The 22,336-nt window shown below is 45.7% G+C and overlaps 1 protein-coding gene across 10 annotated transcripts in view; it reads right to left on the bottom strand.

The window, feature by feature from the left end:
• Positions 1–22,297, bottom strand: part of CC1H1orf50 (chromosome C1 C1orf50 homolog) — a 32,983-nt gene extending 10,686 nt beyond the window's left edge. For 2 of the 10 annotated variants that reach the window (XM_053212576.1, XM_053212608.1), the window contains exons 1-7: positions 22,099–22,255; positions 21,864–21,979; positions 15,185–15,271; positions 14,530–14,661; positions 4,973–5,320; positions 4,108–4,216; positions 1,065–1,209 (exon numbers count right to left, since the gene is read on the bottom strand). In XM_053212576.1, coding sequence (XP_053068551.1) covers positions 1,065–1,209; positions 4,108–4,216; positions 4,973–5,320; positions 14,530–14,661; positions 15,185–15,271; positions 21,864–21,979; positions 22,099–22,237 — 1,076 coding nt within the window. In that variant the 5' untranslated portion in view covers positions 22,238–22,255. Of the gene's footprint in view, positions 1–1,064; positions 1,210–4,107; positions 4,217–4,972; positions 5,965–13,138; positions 13,968–14,529; positions 14,662–15,184; positions 15,272–21,863; positions 21,980–22,098 lie in introns of those variants that run through there. The other 8 variants (XM_053212586.1, XM_053212598.1, XM_053212605.1 and 5 more) reach the window with 8 other exon arrangements.
• Positions 22,298–22,336: the final 39 nt, after the last annotated feature.

The following is a 22,336-nucleotide window of genomic DNA, read 5'->3' as shown; positions in this document are numbered from 1 at the left end:
CCACTCATGCCTCTGTCTCTCCCTTTCTCTCAAAAGTAAATAAACATTAAGAAAAATTTTTTTAGCTACACTCCCAGAAGATTGCACTGAACTAAGAAGTTAGAGATTTTCTGCTGTAGATATCCTCTACTTTATAAGACCCCTAAAAATCCAGACTTAGAGAATCATAAAATTTAACTGGAAGGGAACTCAAACATCATCAGATAAAATGATTTAATGGATGAGAAACAGATCCAGAGAAGTCACTTGCTGATGGTTATAGAGAATCAAACAGGTTAGGAGGCTGCATTATAAAGGATTTATCTTTAAAGAACTGATTTGAGGGGCGCCTGGGTGGCTCAGTCGGTTAAGTATCCGACTTCGACTCAGGTCACGATCTCGCGGTCTATGAGTTTGAGCCCAGCGTTGGGCTCTGGGCTGATGGCTCGGAGCCTGGAGCCTGCTTCCGATTCTGTGTCTCCCTCTCTCTCTGCCCCTCCCCCGTTCATGCTCTGTCTCTGTCTCAAAAATAAACAAACGTTAAAAAAAAAATTAAAAAAAAAAAAAAAGAACTGATTTGCCAAGGCATTGAAATATGATTCAATTTGTAGAAATATAACTTACTTACAACTTTTTAGGGGCCCATAAACATGTCCCAGATTTTCCATAATAGTGCTGACTATAAATATTCCCCAGATCATAAGTTCTAATTTAAGAATCAAAAATTTCTCATGATAGCCTGCCTACCCCAAGAATTATGTAAAGGCCACCAGAATAGAATCTCTTGGTTTTCTCATAAAGACCATTCCGGACTGCCACAGCTGGAAGGAACCTAGAGATCACAGTACAAGCTCCTTGTTTTAACGATGGAGAAACCAAGGCTCAGGGATGCGACCTAAAGTCACATATCAGGCTGGTAGTAGAGCTGAGGCCAGGATCTTGGCCTCTTGACTCCCAGTCACTACCCTTTCTCCTGCCCCCGGTTGATCCTGGGCCTCAGTGCCTGGCTATCTAGGCTCCCCACTCCTCCCTGCATGCCATTGGCTCCAGCTCTTGGCTAAGATCCTCCTGGGCCCCAGACCTACTTGCAGACGCTGCAGAAGATGGAGAAGAGCCCCAGGATCATGTTGGCCAGGGACAAGGCATTGGTAATGTCCTTCCAGGAGAACTCATTCATATAGAGATGGATCTGGTCGTTGGTCAGGAAGAACCTGGTGCACGGATCTGGGGCTCCAGGGAGAGGGGTCAGGGGTTCCCAAGGTCAAAGTGTCCCAAAAGAGGCTCCCAGGACCAGGCAGCTCCTGTTCCCTGGACCTCATCCCAGAACTGTACCCTCCCAACACTGTTTCACTGACTAGAATGAGACAGGAAATAGCTGGAGGACACCAGGAGGTAAAGACCAAGGTGCTAAAAATGGGTGTCTTGGGAAGGCACAACAGCAAAGCCCCCACGCCAGTACAGCCAGTCTCCAACCCCTCCATCTGCCCCCTTGCCTACAGTGCAGACCTCCCTCCAGCCCACGGTTGGTCCTCCTGGTACCCCCATGGCCCAGGGTATAAGGGATATGGGCCCTTCCCCTATCTGGGAGATGAGCCTTTTGTCATAGGTGAGCCCTTTAAAAAAAAAAAATTACAAAGCTACTTTTCATATTTTTTATTCCTGTGAGGGGAGCCCCACAGGAATAAAAAATAACACTGGGAAAGGGCAAGCCCCTCACCCCCAGGAATGTTCCAGGGGGCGAGAGGCTACCCGAGGGGTAGAAAGCACGAAAGGGACCCACTGCAGAGTCAGCCTCCCTTGTCCTGCAGGCCTTGCTCTTTCCCTCGGAAGGACGGGGCTGCAGCGGGGGTGCCCCGAAGTCCTAGTTCTGACAAGCCCCAACCAGAACATCAGGCCCAGCTCCGACAGGGGAAGAGATGAGAGACAAGAGATGAATGCGTCCAGCACAAAACGGCACACAAGGCACCTTTCACTCTGTTCTCTCTCCTGATCCTGACGACCTCAGGAGACGGTGCTGTCATTATTTGATGAATGCAAAATCTGAGCCTCAGAGAAATGGAGATATATTGGCTCAAATCACATCGTCAGTGAGTGAAAGGTAATCCTGCCTGCTGGATTCTAAGTCTGGTGTTTCCTCTGCCAGGGGCACAGGTCCGGAAGGAGGCAGTCTGTGGGGTAGGAGGCCAAGGAGGAGCTCAGGGGGCCAGCCCCACAGGGTGGTTTCATCCTGCCCAAGAGGAAGCGGCCCTGCCCCGGGCCCCTCAGAGCCCAGGGAATCAGCTGGCCCTGCCTGTTTCCATAGCCTGGCCGGCTCTATTTTGCTTCCAACACCAAACCTGCACTCCATACACATAAATGGCCTGTGGCACCAAGTTTCTTGGGGAGAAAGAGCCCCAGTGCTCCCTGAAACAGGGACGCCCCACTGGTCACCATAAACACGCTGCCCACAAACAGCAATCCTGCACCTGAATAAAATACGCAAGTTCCGAGGTGTTGTCGCAGCCGCTTTCTCGTTTCATCCTCACTCATTTTAGAGGTGAGGAAGCTGAGACTCCCTCTGCCCAGCCCCTGTCTCTGCCCCAGGCTGGACTTAAGACAAATTAGGGCCCATAAGCCCTGCCACCAAGATGTCAGAGGCCGGGAGGAAGGGGCTAGCCTGGGAGTTTGGAACTGGGAGTGGATCAGGCAGCACTAAGGGGTTCACTGCTCCCCCAGGCAGGTCCCATTCACCAAGGCCATCAGGACTCCTGAGACTCCTCAAAACCTAAGACAGAAGAACGCTGCCTAAGAAATCCGGGAGGGAAGGAGAGCCAAGGCCGGCTGCTCAGTCCCTCCTCAGGAACCCCTCCCCCCCGGTCTCTCCTGCGCCCCAGGGCCGACCCCAGCAAGACCAAACACCTCTGTCCCCAGCCCAGCTGCTGCCAGGGCAGCAACCCAGCATCTCTGCCTGTCAGGGGTAGTCAGCAGATGCCTGTGGGCATTTCTACCAATTGCCACGCACACCTCATCTGTACTCCTTGAGTTGTTTGTCTTTTTGTTTTTAATTAATGATTGGTTATCTACTCTATCATCTCTTTCATTCATGAAGCATTTTCATGTCTATGGTTTCCATTGGCCCATAAGGTCTGCCAAGTGACGGTTAATATCCATAGTTGCCAGATGAGGCAAGGAAGACTTAGACAGGGGAAGAACCTTGCTCAAAGTCACACAGAAGTGGCAGGACAGGGCTTACAACTTCACCCTAGGTGTTCCTTCCCCTCCACTCTGCACTCTGCTGTCTACCAACCAACAGGACTGAACACTGTGCTCCCTGTAAGCTCAGACTGCACTAGGTGCTGGGGAACACCTTCACGGAGCATACAGTCTACCCAGGGACACAAGACTCACGCATGCATGTGGGGACTCCCAGACTCTGTTCACGATGGTACCCCATCTTACAGATGAAGAATCTGAGGTTTCAAGATAGTCAAGTGACTTGGCCCCGTGAAATAGAGCCAGGACTTGAATTGGGCCTCCTCTTTCGCAATTAAATGCTATTTTCAACATAATGCACAGGTTCCGGGTGTAAAAGGATGTGGACCTGAGAGTAAGGGCTCTAGAAATCCAGACAAGAAAGGAGCAATCCATTCATTCAACAAACATTTGGTCATGAGCAAGAATGAGCACCTGGTACTTGGGACATGGAGAAGATTAAGATGGGACACATCCTCGTGTCTCAAGGAGCTCAGGCCAGCAGAGGTGTTCAACCAAAAGGGGAGTTGACCAGGCTGCCAGAGGAGCATGGAAGAGGGTCCAGCCTGACAGAGGGCTCAGACAAGATTTCTCTGAGGAGGGGTTCAGAGCTGAGGCGTTGCGCAGCATTGGCCTGCAGGACTAGATCGTGTCACTCCCGAACTTTGTGGAAGCCCGTCAGTGGCTCCCCATTCCCCCGGGATGGAGTCCACCTCCTTTCTTTGACGTACAAGCCCTTATGATGAGGCTGGCTCAGCCCCCAGCCTCCTCTCTCCACTGCCCCTGGCTCCGGCCCTCCCTCTGCTCTCGGGTTGGCCGGTGGTCCTCTTTGGGAAGGCTGACTCTCCCCTGGAGTGAGTACTCCTCCTCCGCACTGCCACATGTCCGTGTGCTCACCGTGTGACACTCGGCACTCTACACTGGCACCGCCTCTCTTGTCTTCCTTGTCGACTGCAGGGCAAGCAACTTGAGTGCAGACTGAGGTCCCCTGTGCCCAGCATGAAGCCTGACAATAGAAGTTGTTCAAGGATCGTTAAATCGGTAGAATGTGTCACTCTGGTGCTTCCCCAGGATCCTCTCACTGCACCAAATCACATCTCTCCCCCGCACCAAAGCCCGTTCAGTCTGTCCTCCAAGAAGCCCTCTCAAATGAACTCTCAACAATCCAGACCCTCCACACACCCAGCATCTACCTAATGCCTACAATCTTCCATTTACTCATTTTAAGATACATTTGTTGATGCCTGCTACCCCCAGGACTACGTTCTGGGGCAGAAAGAACAAAAGCCAGGCTGCATCGCCAAGAAGGAAGGGGTCTGGCAGGGGAGGTAGATTCGAGTAGGGGCAGTGTGGCAAGTGTTACGGCGGGCAAGGCGCTGTCCCATTCCTCTGGGCGCACAAGGGAACACAAGACTGAGTCTGCGGTGGCAGTGGGGAAAGGTTTCTCTGATGTGGCGACATTTAGGGAGGGGCTCCAAGGATGAAGGGGCAAAGGGGTAAAAGGTGCAATAGCACGATGAGGCTGGATCCCCGGGAGGAAGCGGGGATGACCGGAGGTGTAGTGGGCAGGGAGGTCACAGTTGGGGGTATGCCTGAATGACCTTGAGTAGCAGTGATGTGTCTGGGTCAGATATGGTTGGGAGTGGAGGGGAGAAAGTGAAGAAAAGGAAGGCAGCCCTGAGGCTGGTGAGAGAGGGCAGAGAAGTGAGCAAGCGGGAACTGCCGACGCGGGGACTGTGGGCAGGAGAGGGCAGAAGGGTACGGCCTGGCCCGAGGCTGCACAGCTTCTGTGTCTGGCATCCAGGACACAAACTGCAGTGAGCATGCTCAGGTAGGGCACTCCATCAGGCGCAGGGACTCCGGGTGCAGCCACTCTAGTTAGACATGCTCCCCACCCCTCAGCCCTACAGACCACACCCCCAACAGATAGCCACGCCCCCTCTCCCAGTTCTCGGTCCTGTCCAGGCCCTGCCGGGGTCCCAGGAAGACACCCCCTCTGAGAAGATGGAAGAGATGGAGGCAGGCTGGGCTCTAGGGCAGCGCTTACCCACAGGGTCCTGGTCGCTGACAGTAATCTTGGGAGGGTCACTCGCTTTGTCAGGATGCTTACCTGGGGACCAGACATTCCTGGGTGGGGTGAGGGCCGCACTCCTTCCCTGCTTCCTGTGTGGTGGGTGGCGGCCACCACAGGCCTGGGGGAGCCACGCACGTCCCAAGCCTCTCACCCCTGGCTCTTAGCTCACAATCCAGGAGGGGCAAGGGAGGGGCAGCGGGGCTCTAGTTGGCTGGAAGAGGGGCCTCAATCTGCAGAGGAGCCCTAGGCCACCCTGTGGGCAACTTGGGGAATGGAGGGATCTAGGAGGAGGGGACTGGTCTCTCCAAACGTGGCCAGCAAAGGAAGCCTTGAGAGGCAGAGACCAGAGTGCATGGTGCAGGGGAGGTGGGCTGGAAGGACTTTGGGGAAGACAGGGCTGTAAAGGGTTGCTGGGGTCCAGACTGTGACGGGTCCCTAGAGCAGGGCTCTTGCTGTTTGGTTCACTGCTGTATTTCTGTACCTGTAAGAACTGCTTTGGCATATGGTAAGTCACCCCATCCCACCCCAGTATTTGTCAGATGAATGGCAAGCTGAGTAATTTACACTGTCCTGAATGTTGGTTTAAGTATGGATGACATGGTCACTTTGGTTTAGAAATATGATTCTGGCAGCCAGCGTGGAAGAAGGGTCTGTAATACCACAGGACAGATGAGGCAGGCTGGAGCAAGGACGCATTCGCTGGACAGCAACGGAAGGGAATGGAAGTAGCCGGACTAGGAGCCATTGTGAAAAGAATCCCCAGGGTGTGGGAGAGGTGTGAGAGGGAGAAGGTAAGAGCCTCTCAGAGGTGTCTGGATTTGGCAACTGGATGAATAGTGCGCTACAGAAAGAAGCTTGTTAGTACTGGGTAGGTTCCCAGGCACAGGTTCTAACACCTGCCCCACATCCTCCCACCTGCCCTAACGCTGAGTCAGAGCAGCACTGGCTTCCAGGACCCCACGGGAGAAGATGCAAGGGAAAGGGCGGAGCTGCACAGTCCTGTGACACTGTTGTCTCTCCCAGCAACCTGGAGGGGGAAAGAGGAGCGTGTCCTGAGTGGCGACTAGCCTTTGGCCCTGTTCACGGTGCTTTACACACATTATCATCTTACTGGATTTTCTCAAATGCTCTTGACGTTAGCATTAGCGTTTCTACTCTCCAGAAGAGGAAATGGGGGATTCGTTGATTTTAATAATTAGTGGAAATGAGACCTGAACACAATCTAACACTAAAGTCGGACCTCAGGTGTCTGAGAAACTAAAAGAGAAAACCAGAATGGAGGCAACAAGTCCAAGAGTCAGGGCAGCTTCCTCCTATCCTTTGTATTTACCTTAATTTGTCCATGCCACATGGACCATTAGTGGCAAATTACAAACTACAGCCTACTGGGGTGCCTGGGTGGCTCAGTCGGTTGAGCGGCTGACTCTTGATTTCAGCTCAGGTCATGATCCCAGGGTGGGGGGATTGAGCCCCACATCGGACTCTGTGCTAGGTGTGGAGCCTGCTTGCGATTCTTTCTCTCCCTCCTTCTGCTCCTCTCCCCCACTTGTGATTGCTCTCTCTCTCTCTCTCTCTAAAAAAAAGCCAAACAACAACAAAAACCACTACAGCATACTAATGGCAATGCTGGCTTTACCTCTTAACCAAGTTTATGTTGCAGCACTAACACTACCAGATGTGTAAATCTTACTTTGTTTCCGGAACCTATTCCCTAATCTGTAAAATGGGATTCTTGTGTGGATTAAATGAGATTATATGAAGTGCTTAGCGCAGAGTAGAAGTTCAATCATTATCAGTATTATTCTAAGCACACGATCATGCATCTGTCAGCCTGGACATCCCCAAGGCTTCCTTCTGAAGAGGGAGAGGAAGGAGGGATAGTCACAAAAGACACTTGTCCCGTCTGTCAGAAGTTTCTAGCGTCCTTCTGTTCTGGAATCTCACAAGAAAGTAGAGAACAAGAACAGTAGACTGTCTACACTTGTATTAATATGGTAGCCACTAGCCACATATGGCTCTTAAGTGCCTAAAATGTGGCTAGTCTGAATTGAGATGTGCTATATGTGTAAAATACACACCACAGTTCAAATATTCAAATATATATATATATATATATATATATATGAGTTATGAGTTGGAATACATATATGTGGAATATATATATGGAATATATATTCAAATAATACTAAAAAATTATTAGCGTGTTATTTCATATATAACACACTAATAATTTTTTAGTATTATTTGAAGTGTTAATATTTAGGATATACTGGGTGAGATAAAATGTATTATTAAAGTTAATATCACCTGCTTCTATTTTTTAATGTAGCTACTAAAAAATTTAAAACCATACATGTGACTCACGTTACATTTCTATTAGTGATGTTGACTTAGATCCTTTACAGGATCTAAGTAAGTACGCAGCTATAGATGTCCATCCATTCGTACATTATTAGAGTATTTATTACATGCCAGGCACTATGTCAGGTGCAAGGGATATAGCAGCGAACAAGGCAGACAGTTTCTGTCCTCACAGAACTTAGATTCGAGTGTGGGCACAAATAATGTCTGCTCGTGATAAGTGCTATGGAAAACGAGGCAGGGCCAGAAGTTATTTTGACGTGAGACAAGTTGGTATCTCTGACAGGGGAATCAGTGCAGTGCTACTTGAGCAGGGACCTAAATGGTGAGAAGCCACAAACCATGCAAAGACCTTGGGGGAAATGTTCCAGGCAGGTGGAACAGCAAATGTATAGCCTTTGAAGCAGAAATGAGCTTGATTTGTTAAAGGGACAAGGTCAGCAGGAACGTGGCAAGACCACACGGAATCCTGGAAAAAAGCTTGGGCTCTAGTCTAAGTGTAATGAGAAATTCTTGAATCATCTTTATAGAGAAGTGTTGGGACCCAATTTATATTTTTAAAGGACAACGCTACTGGGGCACCTGGGTGGTTCAGCCGGTTAAGCGTCCAACTCTTGATCTGGGCTCCAGTCATGATCTCACGGTTGGTGAGATCAAGCCCCACATTGGGCTCTGTGCTGACAGCATGGAGCCTGCTTGGGATCTCTCTCTCCACCTCTCTCTACCCCTCCCCACTCAGGCTCTTTCTCTCTCAAAATAAATAAATAAACATTTAAAAATAACAATAATAAAGGACAATGCTACCAGTCTCTGTGGAGCTAGCCTGAAGCACCATGAGAACCGGGGCAGGGAGGTTTGCTGGGAAGTCACTGCATCAGTCCAGGCCAGAGACACCGCGGTGGTCTGGCCCTAGGGGTATGGGTGGAAGTGGTGAGAAGCAGTCAGATGTGGGATATATTCTGAAGACAGCTGAGAAGACCTGCTGACTGGCACAGAAAGAACAAACAGAATCGAGGATGATTTAGATTTCTGGCCTCCAAAACAGTGAGCTAGGTGTTGATGGCAGTGGAGAGGACTGGCAATGAAACACGCTTGGGGCAGAATTCCAGACTCATTTTGGACATGTTAGGTTTATCGTGACGTCAAGTGAGGCTGTTGGGTAAGTAAGTCTGCATGAAGCTCAGGAGAGAGCAGGGTTGGAGACATGTAAGTGCATCAACAGCATATGGGGGATATGTAATCCGTGGGAATGGGTTAGATCACCTAATAGAAAAGGGGGCTAAGGAATAGGCCCCAGAGCAATACAAAAGCTAGATGTCAGGAGACAGAAAAGGTGTAGTCAGTGAGGTTGGAAAAAAGCAGGAGATGGTAATATTCCAAATCAAAATGAAGACAAAAGCTTTCAACTAGAGGCTGGTCCACTGAATCAAAGGTACTTTAGAAATAATCACTCCAGGTACTTAGCAGCTCCTTCCTCCCAATCTCCAGCTCTTTAAGGGGATGAACCCTATCTTGTGCCTGGGGGGTTTGCACAGGCTTTTAGTGCCAGGAACATGGGCTCCACTGCTTATGAGTTATGTCCTTAGGTAAGTTACTTAACTTCTCCGGGCCGTGATATACATGCCCTGTGTGCTCATCACTACACATCCCAGTGAACTACTCCTATGGTATCGCATATGCACATCTTCCTCTGTCGCTTTGGTATTTAACTTTCTTACACCTCTATGTCAGGATCCTCTAGGGCTGGTTATGCTCAGACTTGAATCCAACAGGACGGTTTGAGTCTGAGCCATACCACTCTCTATCACTATAAACATGGGCCTGTTCTAAAACAGGAATACAATATACCTCATAGATAGTTGGTTATATGAAAATTCAATCAGGTAATGGATATGCTTGGCAGAATAAAAGCTCACTAAGCAGTAGTTGTCATCTTTGCATCTACGATACCAATACTCCCAATACTGGTGGACTGACTGATAACTTGAGAAGGTTAAGACCCAGCAAACCTCCTTCCAGACAGTTAGGGTGGAGAGAGACAAGTACAGTCAGCTGCTATTCACACCTAGTGAACCTGGACAGGACCAGCATGGTGGATTAATAAAGCAAACACAGATTGCTCATTATTCTGGGAAATATCAGGATGTCTTCCACTTCCGTATTTTGTTGCGTGGATCCCCAACGTCCGTATCAGCATTCAAGCCAGAAATTCAAGCATTACCTAAGACTTTCTTCTCACTCATCCCCCGACATCTTATTATTTAACAAGCTGCAATCTATTGTACCTTCAAAATGCCAAGCTTTATCAAATCCAAGACCCCAACCATTGTAAGACACGGCATTATGTTATGCAGCTCTGAGAAAGGACAAAGTGCTGCCACTTAAACTATGACGTGCCACTGACTTTTAGAAGCATCCGAGTTTCAGAGATATTAAAACATGGGGGAAGAAAAGTACACCTTACAACTGATGAAATTATATATCTCATTCCATCACTGCTACCTTAGTTCAAGCCTCCGTCCTCTCTTGCCTGGACTAGGGATGGAAGCTCCTAATGGTCTTCCCTCATCTTCTAACACCAAAACAGATTTCTAAAAGGCCAATATTGCCAGCTACGTACCCCCAAATCTTTCAATTAACCCTTCTCCCATAGCCCCTGGCCCACATTCTTCACTTTAAACTGGCTGAAATTTTCCAAATGTCATATTGCTTCTAGTCTGGAATTGCTTTTCCTCCCCTTCTTCATCTACTTATCTCTTAGCTACTAGAAGTAAGAGTTTTCTAGGGGCACCTGGGTGGCTCAGTCAGTTGAGCTTCCGACTCTTGATTTCAGCTCAGGTCATGATCTCAAGGTTGTAGGATCAAGCCCACGTCGGGGGCTCAGCATGGAGCCTGCTTAAGATTCTCTCTCTTCTTCCTCCTCCACCCCCTGTGCTCTCTCTCTCTCCTCTCTCTCTCCCCCTCTCTCTGAAGAAGGAGGAGGAGGAGGAGGAGAAAGAGTTTTCTAGCCAGGTCGTACCTCACTCTAGCCCTCCTGACTGCCAGGACTAGTTTGGTGGACATGGCTTGTTAAAATGGATATCCCTTTCTTCACTCACAAACAAACATCCAAAAATGAACCCTACTCCAAATTCCAAAGACATCTTTCTCTAGAGGACAGGTGAGAGTGTCCAAACAAGCTCTAACTCTTGTTTTTCAACACACAAGCTGGTGTCTGCTCTTCCACAAAGTCTTCCTAAATTCTCCAAGCCGTTAGGTATCCTTCCGTGGTGCTCCATATCCTACATGCCACTATCATAGTCTTTTTTATACCACACTGTAATTGTTGATTTGGTTCCTCCCCTACTAGACTGTAAGCTTCTTGGGAATAGGTGCCTGTTTTATTCAGCTGTGTTATTCTCCAGAACATGGAACCTAGAAGGCACTTAATACTTCTAAAATCGTTGAATGGGTAGATGGTTGGGTGAATGAAAAGTGGTTACTGTATATAACCAAGGGGTCCTAGATCCCCACTCAGAGGTGCTACCTCCAAAGTCATTTCACATTGCCACTGACTTTCCCGAAGTTTGGTAATTGGCAGAAGTACCAAAGAGCAATGGCACTACCTGGTGGTCAGTGCAGGGAACGCACCTTATTGAACAGAAGAACTTTTTTTAACCACTGCTCTCTTTTTTGCTCTAGAGTAGTTAGGAAATGTAAAGAGTGAGGGAGATTTGGATTTTAAAAAGATCAAGCTGATGATTTTTTGAAGAATGGATTGGAGAAGGGATACAGGAGGAAGCAGGGATGCTAGCTGGGGAAGTTATTTTGTCAGAGCAGAGTCCAGTTCCCATCGTGACTTTACCACTACCATGCTTAACCACTTTGTAATACTGCCTCTTTTACCCAAGAACCTTTTCTCCCTCTCAGCTAAGCACTGTGGCAGAGATTCTAAGATCTGCTTGATGATTTCTGCCTTCTGGTATTCACGCCTTCGTTTAATTCCCTCCTTTGAGTGTGGGCTTGCCTAGGACTTGCTTCCAATGGACAGAATACAGCAAAAGCATGAGATGTCACTCCCGTGATTAGAATACACAAAGCTGTATGGCAGACTCATCCTTGTTGGCTTTGATAAGGAAAGTTGCCATGTTGGGGAGACCCATGTGGCAAGGAACTGAAGTCAGTTTCTGGTTAATAGTCTATTGGTAAACAGAATTAACAATGTTAGTCCAACAGGAGGAATTAAAAGTGGGCCAAATTTTAAGTTAGCTTGGAAACAGACCCTTCTCCAGCCTTCAGATGAGAACCCAGTCCTGGCCAATAATCAGAACGCAGCCTGTGAAAAACCTTGAAGCAGAGGGCCCAGGTTAAGTGTGCCTGAACTCCTGACCCATAGAAACTATGAAATCATAAATGTGTGTTGTTTTAAGCCACTAAGTTTCTGGTAATTTATGCAGCAACAGATAACTAATAAACACCTACTCAGAATGTGTCATTACCATGCAGGTCAGGACCTTTTGAAAACCTGGGAAACTTACATAACCAACTATTATACCACTAAAGTGTGTGTGTGTGTGTGTGTGTGTGTGTGTGTGTGTGTGTGTGTCCCCTACACCATCTCCATCAGAGGCTTTTGCAGCTGACCCCACAGAGCATCCCCCCATGAAACGAATGACCAAGTATCACCTGGGTGGCCCTGTCAGGTTCTAGCCCCATTCTGTGTGAGGCCTTCATGGACCATTTTACAGCTAACAAGAAATACACTTTATGAGGAAAGCCCATGAAAACTAGGATGGGGTTAGGATATTACCAAGCAGATCAGCACAAGAGACATCCATACCCAGAAAGGAACTTGGGCAACTGTGGTTACAGCAGACTGTGATAAGATATATGGCACTGAAGTACAGCCACACTGGATATGCTGTAAATTCAGTTAATTCCACTGAACACACGAGGTGAGGTAGAGTCCCACAAGAGTCTAGTCAGAATGAGAACTAGAGGAACTCAGCTAAAAAGCCTCTGCTAAATTATTGGGTAATTCAGGTCAAAATCAGTTTCAATCTGAATTAACTCATGATCAACAGGTTGGCTCTTTTTCTTGTTTCTCACCCACTGCCCCTCTTCCACAAAAGTTTGAGGTTGCCATTTAAATGGAGTTGGCCTGCTGCAGATGGCTAAACTCTGGAGCTCCTCTTCAGCAAGGCTACAGCACAGATCCATACAGTGGTCTGCGGCAGCCTCCCACATCTCTTCCAAGTCTAGAATTCTGTGAGGTTACAGGTAGACCTTCCCCAAAACTGTCCATTGTTGCTGCCCCAGAATCTCCAGTCACTCAAAGTAGGCAGAAAGAGCAAAACAGGCAAGCCACACTTCCGCAAGAGTGCAAAAATACCAGAATCACACACTGTCTAGTCCAGGCAAGCCGAGCTGTTCATCATCCTCCATTACGCAACATTCCTGTTCCCAGACGCATCTGAAGTTGGAGCTACACTAACTGCTCAACAGCCTCAACCCAATCTGTTTTAAGTTTCAAGTTTTTATTTAAATTCTAGTTAACATATCATGTAATATTGGTTTCAGAAGTAGAATTTAGTGATTCATCACTTACATAGAACACCCAGTGCTCATCACAAGTGCCCTCCTTAATCCCCATTATCCATCTAGCCCATCCCCAACCCACCTCCATGAACCCTCAGTTTGTTCCCTATTGTTAAAGTTTGTTTTATGGTTTGCCTCTCTCTCTGTCTCTTTCCCCCCTATGTTCAACCTCAACCCAATCTCAAACACTTCCAGTTACAAAAAGACTAAAAACAGTCCTCTCTGGAAAATGCCTCGCCAACCTTTATGTGGGTAGAAGACACCCCTCTTTCTCCAATGCTCTGACTTACGGGAGAACAGATGGGGATAAAGGAGAAGGAAAGTACACTGGCCAGTACTCTGAAAGTGACTGGTTGGGTCTGGTATGATTCATTACCATCGGAACTGAAAGTAATTACGACAGCATTTATATGCACACAAGGTCTCGTTTCAAGAAGTGCATGATTCCCCCACAAGACTTCAATTCTCATGCCCCCTCCCATCAACGCAGAAAATGAGGGCAACAAGGAGGTGATAGTGGTAAGTCCTTGCTGTGAGAGCTGTTTGTCAGAGACCTCTCTCAGTCAGTCAGTCCCTGGAAGGCGGGTTCAGTGCTTGGAGGCAGGGCCACTGGCTGGCTTAGCAACCTGTCCACTATGCTGATTTTAGCATCATGCTTCTCAATATCCTCATACGGAGTCCAGGATAAGTCATGCTGGAGCTTGTAGGCGCCAAGGAAGTCATGTGGACAACTTGTCCCCCATTCCTAAAGAAGGCAAAGGAGTCAGTTCTCATCAGGGTAGAAGGTAAAGAAATTGAGCTTATTTCCTCATTTTCTAAAATGTCTATTTACTTATTTTGAGAGAGAGAGACAGAGAGCAAGCGGGGAAAGGGCACAGAGAGAGGGAGACAGATAATCCCAAGCAGGCTCCGGAGCCGTCAGTGCAGAGCCTGATGCAGGGCTTGAACCCACAAACAGTGAGATCATAACCTGAGCCAAAACCAAGAATCATTATCCCACTGAGCCACCCAGGCTCCCCTCATTTCCTCATTGTATGCCACAAATTTCTTTTTTGGGTTTTCACTTCAGACCAGTCAGAATCATCCTCACTGCATTACACATCAGATACCTCCCTTAACAGAGATAATGACTGTGAGATAATTTGTATTTTTCATGTATATTTTTTAAGAGTCATGCCAGGGCTCACGAAAACCTCCAATTCTCTAGAAGGCCATTTACAAACCCTTATGCCTACATCTTCACGCACATATGCCAAGAGTTTCTCAAAGACCAGAGTAGATTTCTGCGCAAAAATACATGTTCTTACCTTTGGAGAAATAATAGAAAAATACTGCTGACCACTCTCCCGTTTATAAAGGTAATAAATGTTGCCAGGTTTCTTTACTATATTACAAGCTACATGGTGCAAGTCGGCATCTCTGCGAGCATCTTCCAGTACCTAAGAACCACAGAGATGTAACAAATTAAGTATTGGACATAACAGGCACACTCAGTGATTATCCCAATCAATGCTTAGGAATTGCTCCCCCATAGCACACAGTCACTACTAGGACCCAGATGATTCTGAGGAGACAAAAATTTGACTATGCTACTAGACTGTAAAAATGCCTTTAGAAGAATTGCATTGGTGAACGTCACTGGCTTTGAGTGCCTTTTAAATTTCTTTCCTATTTTTCTGCAGTATGTACATTTCTTTTAAAACTGAGAACATGTTTTTCCCCTCAAAATGCTTTACTTCACTGAAACTGTCTCCCAGTGAAAAAGCTTACCTCGTACCTAACTTCTTGGGCTTACTCTATTTTGCTCAACACTTCTATATTTCTAGGAGGTCCTGAAGACAAAATAGTTTAACGATTATAAGCAAGACAAAATAGTTTAACGATTATAAGCAAGACCAGGCAGACCTGTGAATTAAATGAGGAAAAGGAGTCCCTACCTAAAAGCTGTTACGTGTTACTCACCTTCCTGGCTTGTTCTTGTAAATGCTGGATTTGCTCAGCTATGACTGTTAGTTTGTTGGTGGCATTTGCTCGGATGAATTCGTCAGCCTACAGGTGAGACAAAACCAAACTGTGGGTGGAAAAAGGATAAGACTTCGACAATGTTCGTATTTAGAGCTCAGAGTGAAGAGTTACCTCAACATCCTCGCTGATGCCTTAAATACCCTTCCTAGCCTCAACACAGTCCTGGGAACTTGCACTCATCTCACCCAGTTCCCGCCCAACTCAAATAGCACTGTTTATAAGAAGCTCACCCTGCCAGGACCCCACACAGCAGGACTAAGTCCTCCTTCTTTTCTACGTCCCAGAGCTTTCTACCCTCTGTATTCCAGTCACTCTGCACTTCTTCAGTCCTGTAACATGGTCTACTCTCACAGGCTAACACATGTACGGAATATGCCCTCTCCTCAACAGAAAATACTTCCCCTCTTACTCTTTGCCCAAATAAACACACTTATTTCTCAGGTCTCCATTTATTTTTCTCATGTTTAAATACTTCTGAGATCTGGGATGGGTCTTAAAATAAAAAGACACTTGTGATAAAGTTCTTATCACCTGTTATGTAGGAATCTAGCTATATATAGGAAGGACCTATTAATCTGACCATTGCCTCAGCTGAATTATTTACATCATACCTAGTTATATTTTAACTTCTATTTGCCTTCCTAATTGTTACTTCAAATGCTTTCTTGTTTTTTTTTAAGTAGGCTCCAGACCCAATGTGGGGCTCGAACTCACGACTGTGAAATCCAGAGTCACATGCTCTAACTACCCACTGAGCCTGTAAAGACTATACTAGGATGTAGATCTGAAACAATGTTATATTGTGCACATAAGACTTCTGTCTTGTGCTAGGAAGTGCAAATGAAGGCAATGGAAATTGTTTAAAATAAATCAAACACTTTTCAAAACCAGAGAGACTGGTGTGACCAATGGGAAGGATTATCACTCAGGCATCAGAAATCTGTCAAAGACTTCCAGCTTACTATCAAGAAAACATGATTAATGTCTAGGGGTATATGGCAAGTTAAGAAGAAGAAATTATGAGATTAAACTCAAACTAAGAAATATCAAGAGGGTGCCTGGGTGGCTCAGGCGGTTAAGCGTCTGACTTTGGCTCAGGTCATGATCTCACAGTTCATGAGTCCGAGCCCCACGTCAGGTTCTGTGCTGACAAGTCAGAGCCTGGAGCCTGCTTAGGATTCTGTGCCTCCCTCCCTCTCTGCCCCTCCCCCGCTCACACTCTTGTCTCTGTCTCTCAAAAATACATAAACATTAAAAAAAATTTCTTTAGGGGCATCTGGATGGCTCAGTCAGTTAAGCCTCCAACTGAGGCTTCGTGGTTTCAAGCCCCATGTCGGGCTCTGTGCTGAAAGCTCAGAGCCTAGAGCCTGATCCCAATTCCATGTCTCCCTCTCTGCCCCTCCCCCCTCATGCTCTGTCTCAGTCTCTCAAAAATAGACATTAAAAAAGTTTTTTTAATTTAAATTTATTACAAATATGTTGTAATATATTTAAAGATACATTATAATAATATAACATAATATTATATAATATATGTAATTATATATTATCATAATTAATATATAATTATATATGTATATTATATATATTTAAATTTTATTTTAATAAAAATACAAAAAAGAAATATTAAGAGAATTTGCTGGTGAGTTGAGGAAGCTCAAGATAAAAGTCAGGTACAAGCCAGCATCACATGAGAAGAAAACAATGGAGTCAACAGAGTCAATCATTTATCTGCTCCACAAATAGAGACTGAGCAGCCACTGTGTATGAGATATCATGCCAGGCCCTGGACATACTAGAAACAGGAGAAAGAAGTCCCTGCCTCCATCAAGATTGCAGCCTAATGCACTGTCCTTCAGAATATGAAGTAAAATATGTAATTTTTTTAATGTTTATTTATTTTGAAAGAAAGCACGAGTGGGAGAGAGGCAGAGAAAGCAAGAGAGAAAGAGAATCCCAAGCAGGCTCCACTGTCAGCACAAAACTCAATGAGGGGCTCAATCCCACAAACTGTGGGATCATGACCTGAGCTGAAACCAAGAGTCAGTTGCTTAATCAACTGAGCCACCCAAGTACCCCAAAGTAGTAAATTTTTAATTTTCTAGCAGCTGTGTTAAAAATAAAAATAAATTGGGGCGCCTGGGTGGCGCAGTCGGTTAAGTGTCCGACTTCAGCCAGGTCACGATCTCGCGGTCCGGGAGTTCGAGCCCCGGCGTCAGGCTCTGGTCTGTTGGCTCAGAGCCTGGAGCCTGTTTCGGATTCTGTGTCTCCCTCTCTCTCTGCCCCTCCCCCGTTCATGCTCTGTCTCTCTCTGTCCCAAAAATAAACAAACGTTGAAAAAAAAAAAGTATAAAAAAAATAATAAATAAGTAAAATTAATTATAATATTTTATTTAACCCAATACATTAAAAAACATTATTCCAACATGTAATCAGTATAAAAAATTTTAATGAGATACTTTACATTTCATACTAAGTATATACTTATATTTTACACTCATACTATCAATTGAGATACCAAATTATCGTGAGAAATACTCAATCTGAGGCACCTGGGTGGCTCAGTCAGTTAAGCATTTGACTTCGGCTCAGGTCATGATCTCACAGTTTGTGGGTTTGAGCCCCCTATCAGGCACTGTGCTGACAGCTCAGAGCTTGGAGCCTGCCTCAGAATCTGTGTCTCCCTCTCTCTGTGCCCCTCTCCTGCTCGTGCATGCTCTCTCTCTCAAAAATAAACAAACATTAAAAAAAATTAAAAGAAATACTCAATCAGTACTTAAACTTCATAAAATTTGCATTTAAAAGGGTCAGTTCACATACTCAGCTTGTTCCAAATATACTTCAAAAGTGTCCAATAATTGAATCAATTATCGCATTTTAAAATGTAAATTGTTAAAATTACATAAAATTTAAAATCCAGTTTCTCGGCTGCATTAACCATATAGCCCAAATGCTCAACAACCATATGTGGTTAGAGGCTACCATAATGCAGAACACAGCTCTGGTGAGAGATAACAGACACCAACAAGAAAGACAATTAGAGCTAGTATTATGTGGACTCAGAATAATGATGTGCTATTATGAAGAAAATAACCAGAATTATGTGGTAGAAGCAGATCAGAGGTAACAAGTGAGTGGAGTAACTGGTTTAATAGGTAGTGGTAAGCACCGCAGGGATTGGCATGCATGAGCAGGCTAGATGCAAATTCAATTTATTTATTTATTTTAATGTGGTTTTTTTTTTAATGTTTATTTATTTTTAAGAGACAGAGACAGAGCATGAGTGGGGGCGGAACAGGGAGAGAGAGGGAGACACAGAATCCAAAGCAGGCTCCAGGCACTGAGCTGTCAGCACAGAGCCCGATGTGGGGGCTCGAACTCATGAACCAGGAGATCATGACCTGAGCTGAAGTCAGACACTTACCAATTGAGCCACCCAGGTGCCCCTGTTTACCTTTCTTTTTTTTTTTTTTTTTTTTTTAGAGAGAGAGAGCATAAGCTGGGAAGGAGCAGAGAGAGAGGGGAACAGAGGATCTGAAGTGGGTTCTTTGCTGACACAGAGAGCCGGATGTGGGGCTCGAACTCACAAACCATGAGATCATGACCTGAGCCAAGGTCAGATGCTTAACTGACTGAGCCACCAGGTACCCATATTCAATTTAATAATACCATCATCTGGATGGAGTGGAGTATAACCTTCAGTAGACAAGAAGGCCTCACTGAAGATGTGACATTTGACTTGGGTCTGAAGAAAAGAAAGGGCCAGCCATGCAACAAAAACTGGAGAAGTTATGTCTGAAAGGCAGTTAGCGAGGGGCAGTAGTTAATGAGTAGTCAGTAAGGGGGCAGGGACCAGATCATGCAAGGCCTTATAGCCCGTGGTGAAAGTACTGCATTTTGTTCCAAGGACAGTGAGGCACCTGATGGCCAAAGAGAAAGCAGGTGGTTTCTAGAGCTAAGAGAGCTCTAGGTTAGGAGTGGCCTCATTATTAATCTTCTTCTTAAGGTGGTGGCAGCAAATCTGTTCCCTGTAAACAAAACAGTCTAATTCATAACAGAAATGAGAAGAGTACTTCTAATTACTAAACACTTCTAATTACTAAAGAGTACTTCTAATTACTGGCCCCAATCATTCTGAGGCCCTTCACATATATTATCTAACTTAATTTTTATAATACCTTATGAAGTTGGAGATGATAACTTCAGTCTCATTTTAGGAATTATACCCAGAGAGGTAAAGCAACCTGTCCAAGGGTTAATAACAGCTAATAAATGGCAGTTGAAGATTTGAACACAGATCAGTCTGATTCCAAATTTCTGCCTTAATACCACACCTCTAGAGCATTCTAAACACACATCAATACCAAAATGGCATGGCAGCAGTCAGTCCTGCTACAAAGTACATTTCAGGACACAAACAGTAAATTTGCTTGATTCAATCTGTTTGTTTCTAGTGTTTTTATTCCAGCTGCTCAATATTGATAATATTGGAAAAAAGGAGGCAGCACCATAATGCATCCTCTGTATTTTACTAGATCATACGCTGAAGGGCAAAAACTGTGTTCCATCTTCTTTTTTTTTGTTTGTTTCAGGCCATTGTAATAAATATGATGGTCACTCAGTAAGCCATGAAAATGTTTGCCCAAGCTTTGGGCCTAGTTGCCTCCCTCCCAACAAGTGATCCAGTTAAACAGACACATGGTATTCTCCTAATCTATAAAAGTTATGCTTTGCTTCCCACCTCTCTAGAAAAGACAAGTCACTAAGTTTGAATCAAAAGCACTTTCCTAAGCATTTGAATACTTCTTAAATAAAAAAAAAAAAAAACCTGAAGTACAGAGATGTTTATGTGAGGGAATTTGAGCACATTAATTATTAAATATTTTGAACAAAATAAAGACCTTTGAATATAACCAAAGCAAAATGTGATAGTGCACACAAGGGTGAGAGGAATATCAGAAGCTTTAAAGCAGCAGGGCCCTTTATCTGTACATATTGAAGAGGGTTCTACAACTGGAAGTCTTGGTAAAAATTAGATGGAGGGGTACCTGGGTGGCTCAGTGGGTTAAGCGACCAACTTCTGCTCAGGTCATGATCTCGCAGTCCGTGAGTTCGAGTCCTGGGTCGGGCTCTGTGCTGACAGCTCAGAGCCTGGAGCCTGTTTCAGGTTCTGTGTCTCCCTCTCTCTCCGACCCTCCCCCGTTCATGTTCTGTCTCTCTCTGTCTCAAAAATAAATAAACATTAAAAAAAATTTATAAAAAAAAATTAGATGAAATTTGGTTTTTCACAGCTTTAGATCTAGGAACTTTCCTAGTTGAGACCCTGCATTTTACAGATGAAGAAGCTGAAGTCCAGAGAAAAGTAATTTCCCTTAAGTTACAGTGCAAGTTATTATCAACAGTGGGATTAAGACGCACGTGTCAAAATTTCTGATGCTTTTTGTTATTTCACATTTCCTCCTTATTCTCTTGGCAATGAATGTGTAAGCACTGGGCTTAGGAATGTTGTGCCCAGTGAATGAGAACACAAGACAAAATTTAAGAGTCCCTGTCCTTCTAGTATACAGGTATGCTGTTTCGAAGGGACACATGCACCCCAATGTTTATAGCAGCACTATCAACAATAACCAAAGTATGGAAAGAGCCCAAATGTCCATCGATCCATCTATTGATGAATGGATAAAGGAAATGTGGTATATATATATATATATATATATATATACACACACACACACACACACACACAACAGAGTATTACTCGGCAATCAAAAAGAATGAAATCTTGCCATTTGCAACTACGTGGATGGAACTGGAGGGTATTATGCTAAGTGAAATTAGCCAGTCAGAGAAAGACAAATATCATATGACTTCACTCATATGAGGAATTTAAGATACAAAACAGATGAACATAAGGGAAGCAAAAATAACATAAAAACAGGGAGGGGCACAAAACATAAGAGACTCTTAAATATGGAGAACAAACAGAAGTTTACTGGAGGGTTTGTGGGAGGGGGGATGGGACTAAATGAGTAAAGGGCATTAAGGAATCTACTCCTGAAATCATTGTTGCACTATATGCTAACTAACTTGGATATAAATTTTAAAAATAAATTAAATGAAAATAAATTTCAAAAAGTCCCTGTCCTTCTAAAAGATGTTACGTTCTAAAAGCGTTCAGGGCACAGATAACGATCTAATGGGAAGCGGTTTAAAGTAAGTGGACTATGCATCCCTGCAGAATCCGTTAGGGTAATCTGACACTTGCATGGAAACTTCTCTTCACGAGTCAAATGGGAAGAATAACTTCTGTACTGCCTACCTTACAGGACTGTCCTGAGGGCCCAAATGAAATACTGAATATTCAAAGTGCTGTGCAAAACTTCCCACGAAATGAGATTATGGGCACTCATATTGCAGATGGAGCCTTTGGTCTCAGAAGCTCAGAGTGCGAGTCAGACTACCGACCCTCAATGACAATCAGTCTTCCCGAGTTGTAAAATGGAGACAAAAAGCAAATGGCTTTCGCTTTGGCTTTGGCTGTGAGGTCCCAGTCTCAAGATGCAGGGCCAAACGTGAACCAAAACGGTTCTTTACTTCCCCAGCCGCGCCTCCTCACCTTCTGCACCTGCTCTGCGAGCGCCACGAGGTCTAAGGGGTCCCCGGCCCGGTGGGTGTGGTAGGGGCTCACTAGGGCCAGGCCTCCGGGGGTCGGGGTGAGCTCCACCAGGGCTCCTGCGACACATACCCAGGAACACAGCCCGTGAGCGCCCGCCCTCGGCCTCCCGCGCAGCCCGGGAGACTAGCTGCTCCGTGAGGGCTTCTTTTCCCGCTCGGACTCCCGCCCTGCGTACCTCCCCGACCTGTAGCCGGCTGAACTCTTTGGTCTGCGGGGACTCCCCCCGACTGCCCCGGCGTCTCGGTGTCCCCCATGACAACAGCCAAACCTCCCTGCGTCCCCAGCCGCGGCGCGAGGCGGAAGAGCATGCGCATAGAGGCCTGTGGGCGGAGCTTCTGTGTTCCCTGGCCATTGGCCATCAGGGCTGAGGGGCACCGCCTGAGCCCGGAGGCGGGGCTCCAGCTGACGCCCTA

Source organism: Acinonyx jubatus, chromosome C1, assembly GCF_027475565.1.
Source record: "Acinonyx jubatus isolate Ajub_Pintada_27869175 chromosome C1, VMU_Ajub_asm_v1.0, whole genome shotgun sequence".
Taxonomy (NCBI): Eukaryota; Metazoa; Chordata; class Mammalia; order Carnivora; family Felidae; genus Acinonyx; species Acinonyx jubatus.
Note: the sequence above shows the minus strand (reverse complement) of the source record. Positions and strands in the feature narration are given on the sequence as shown.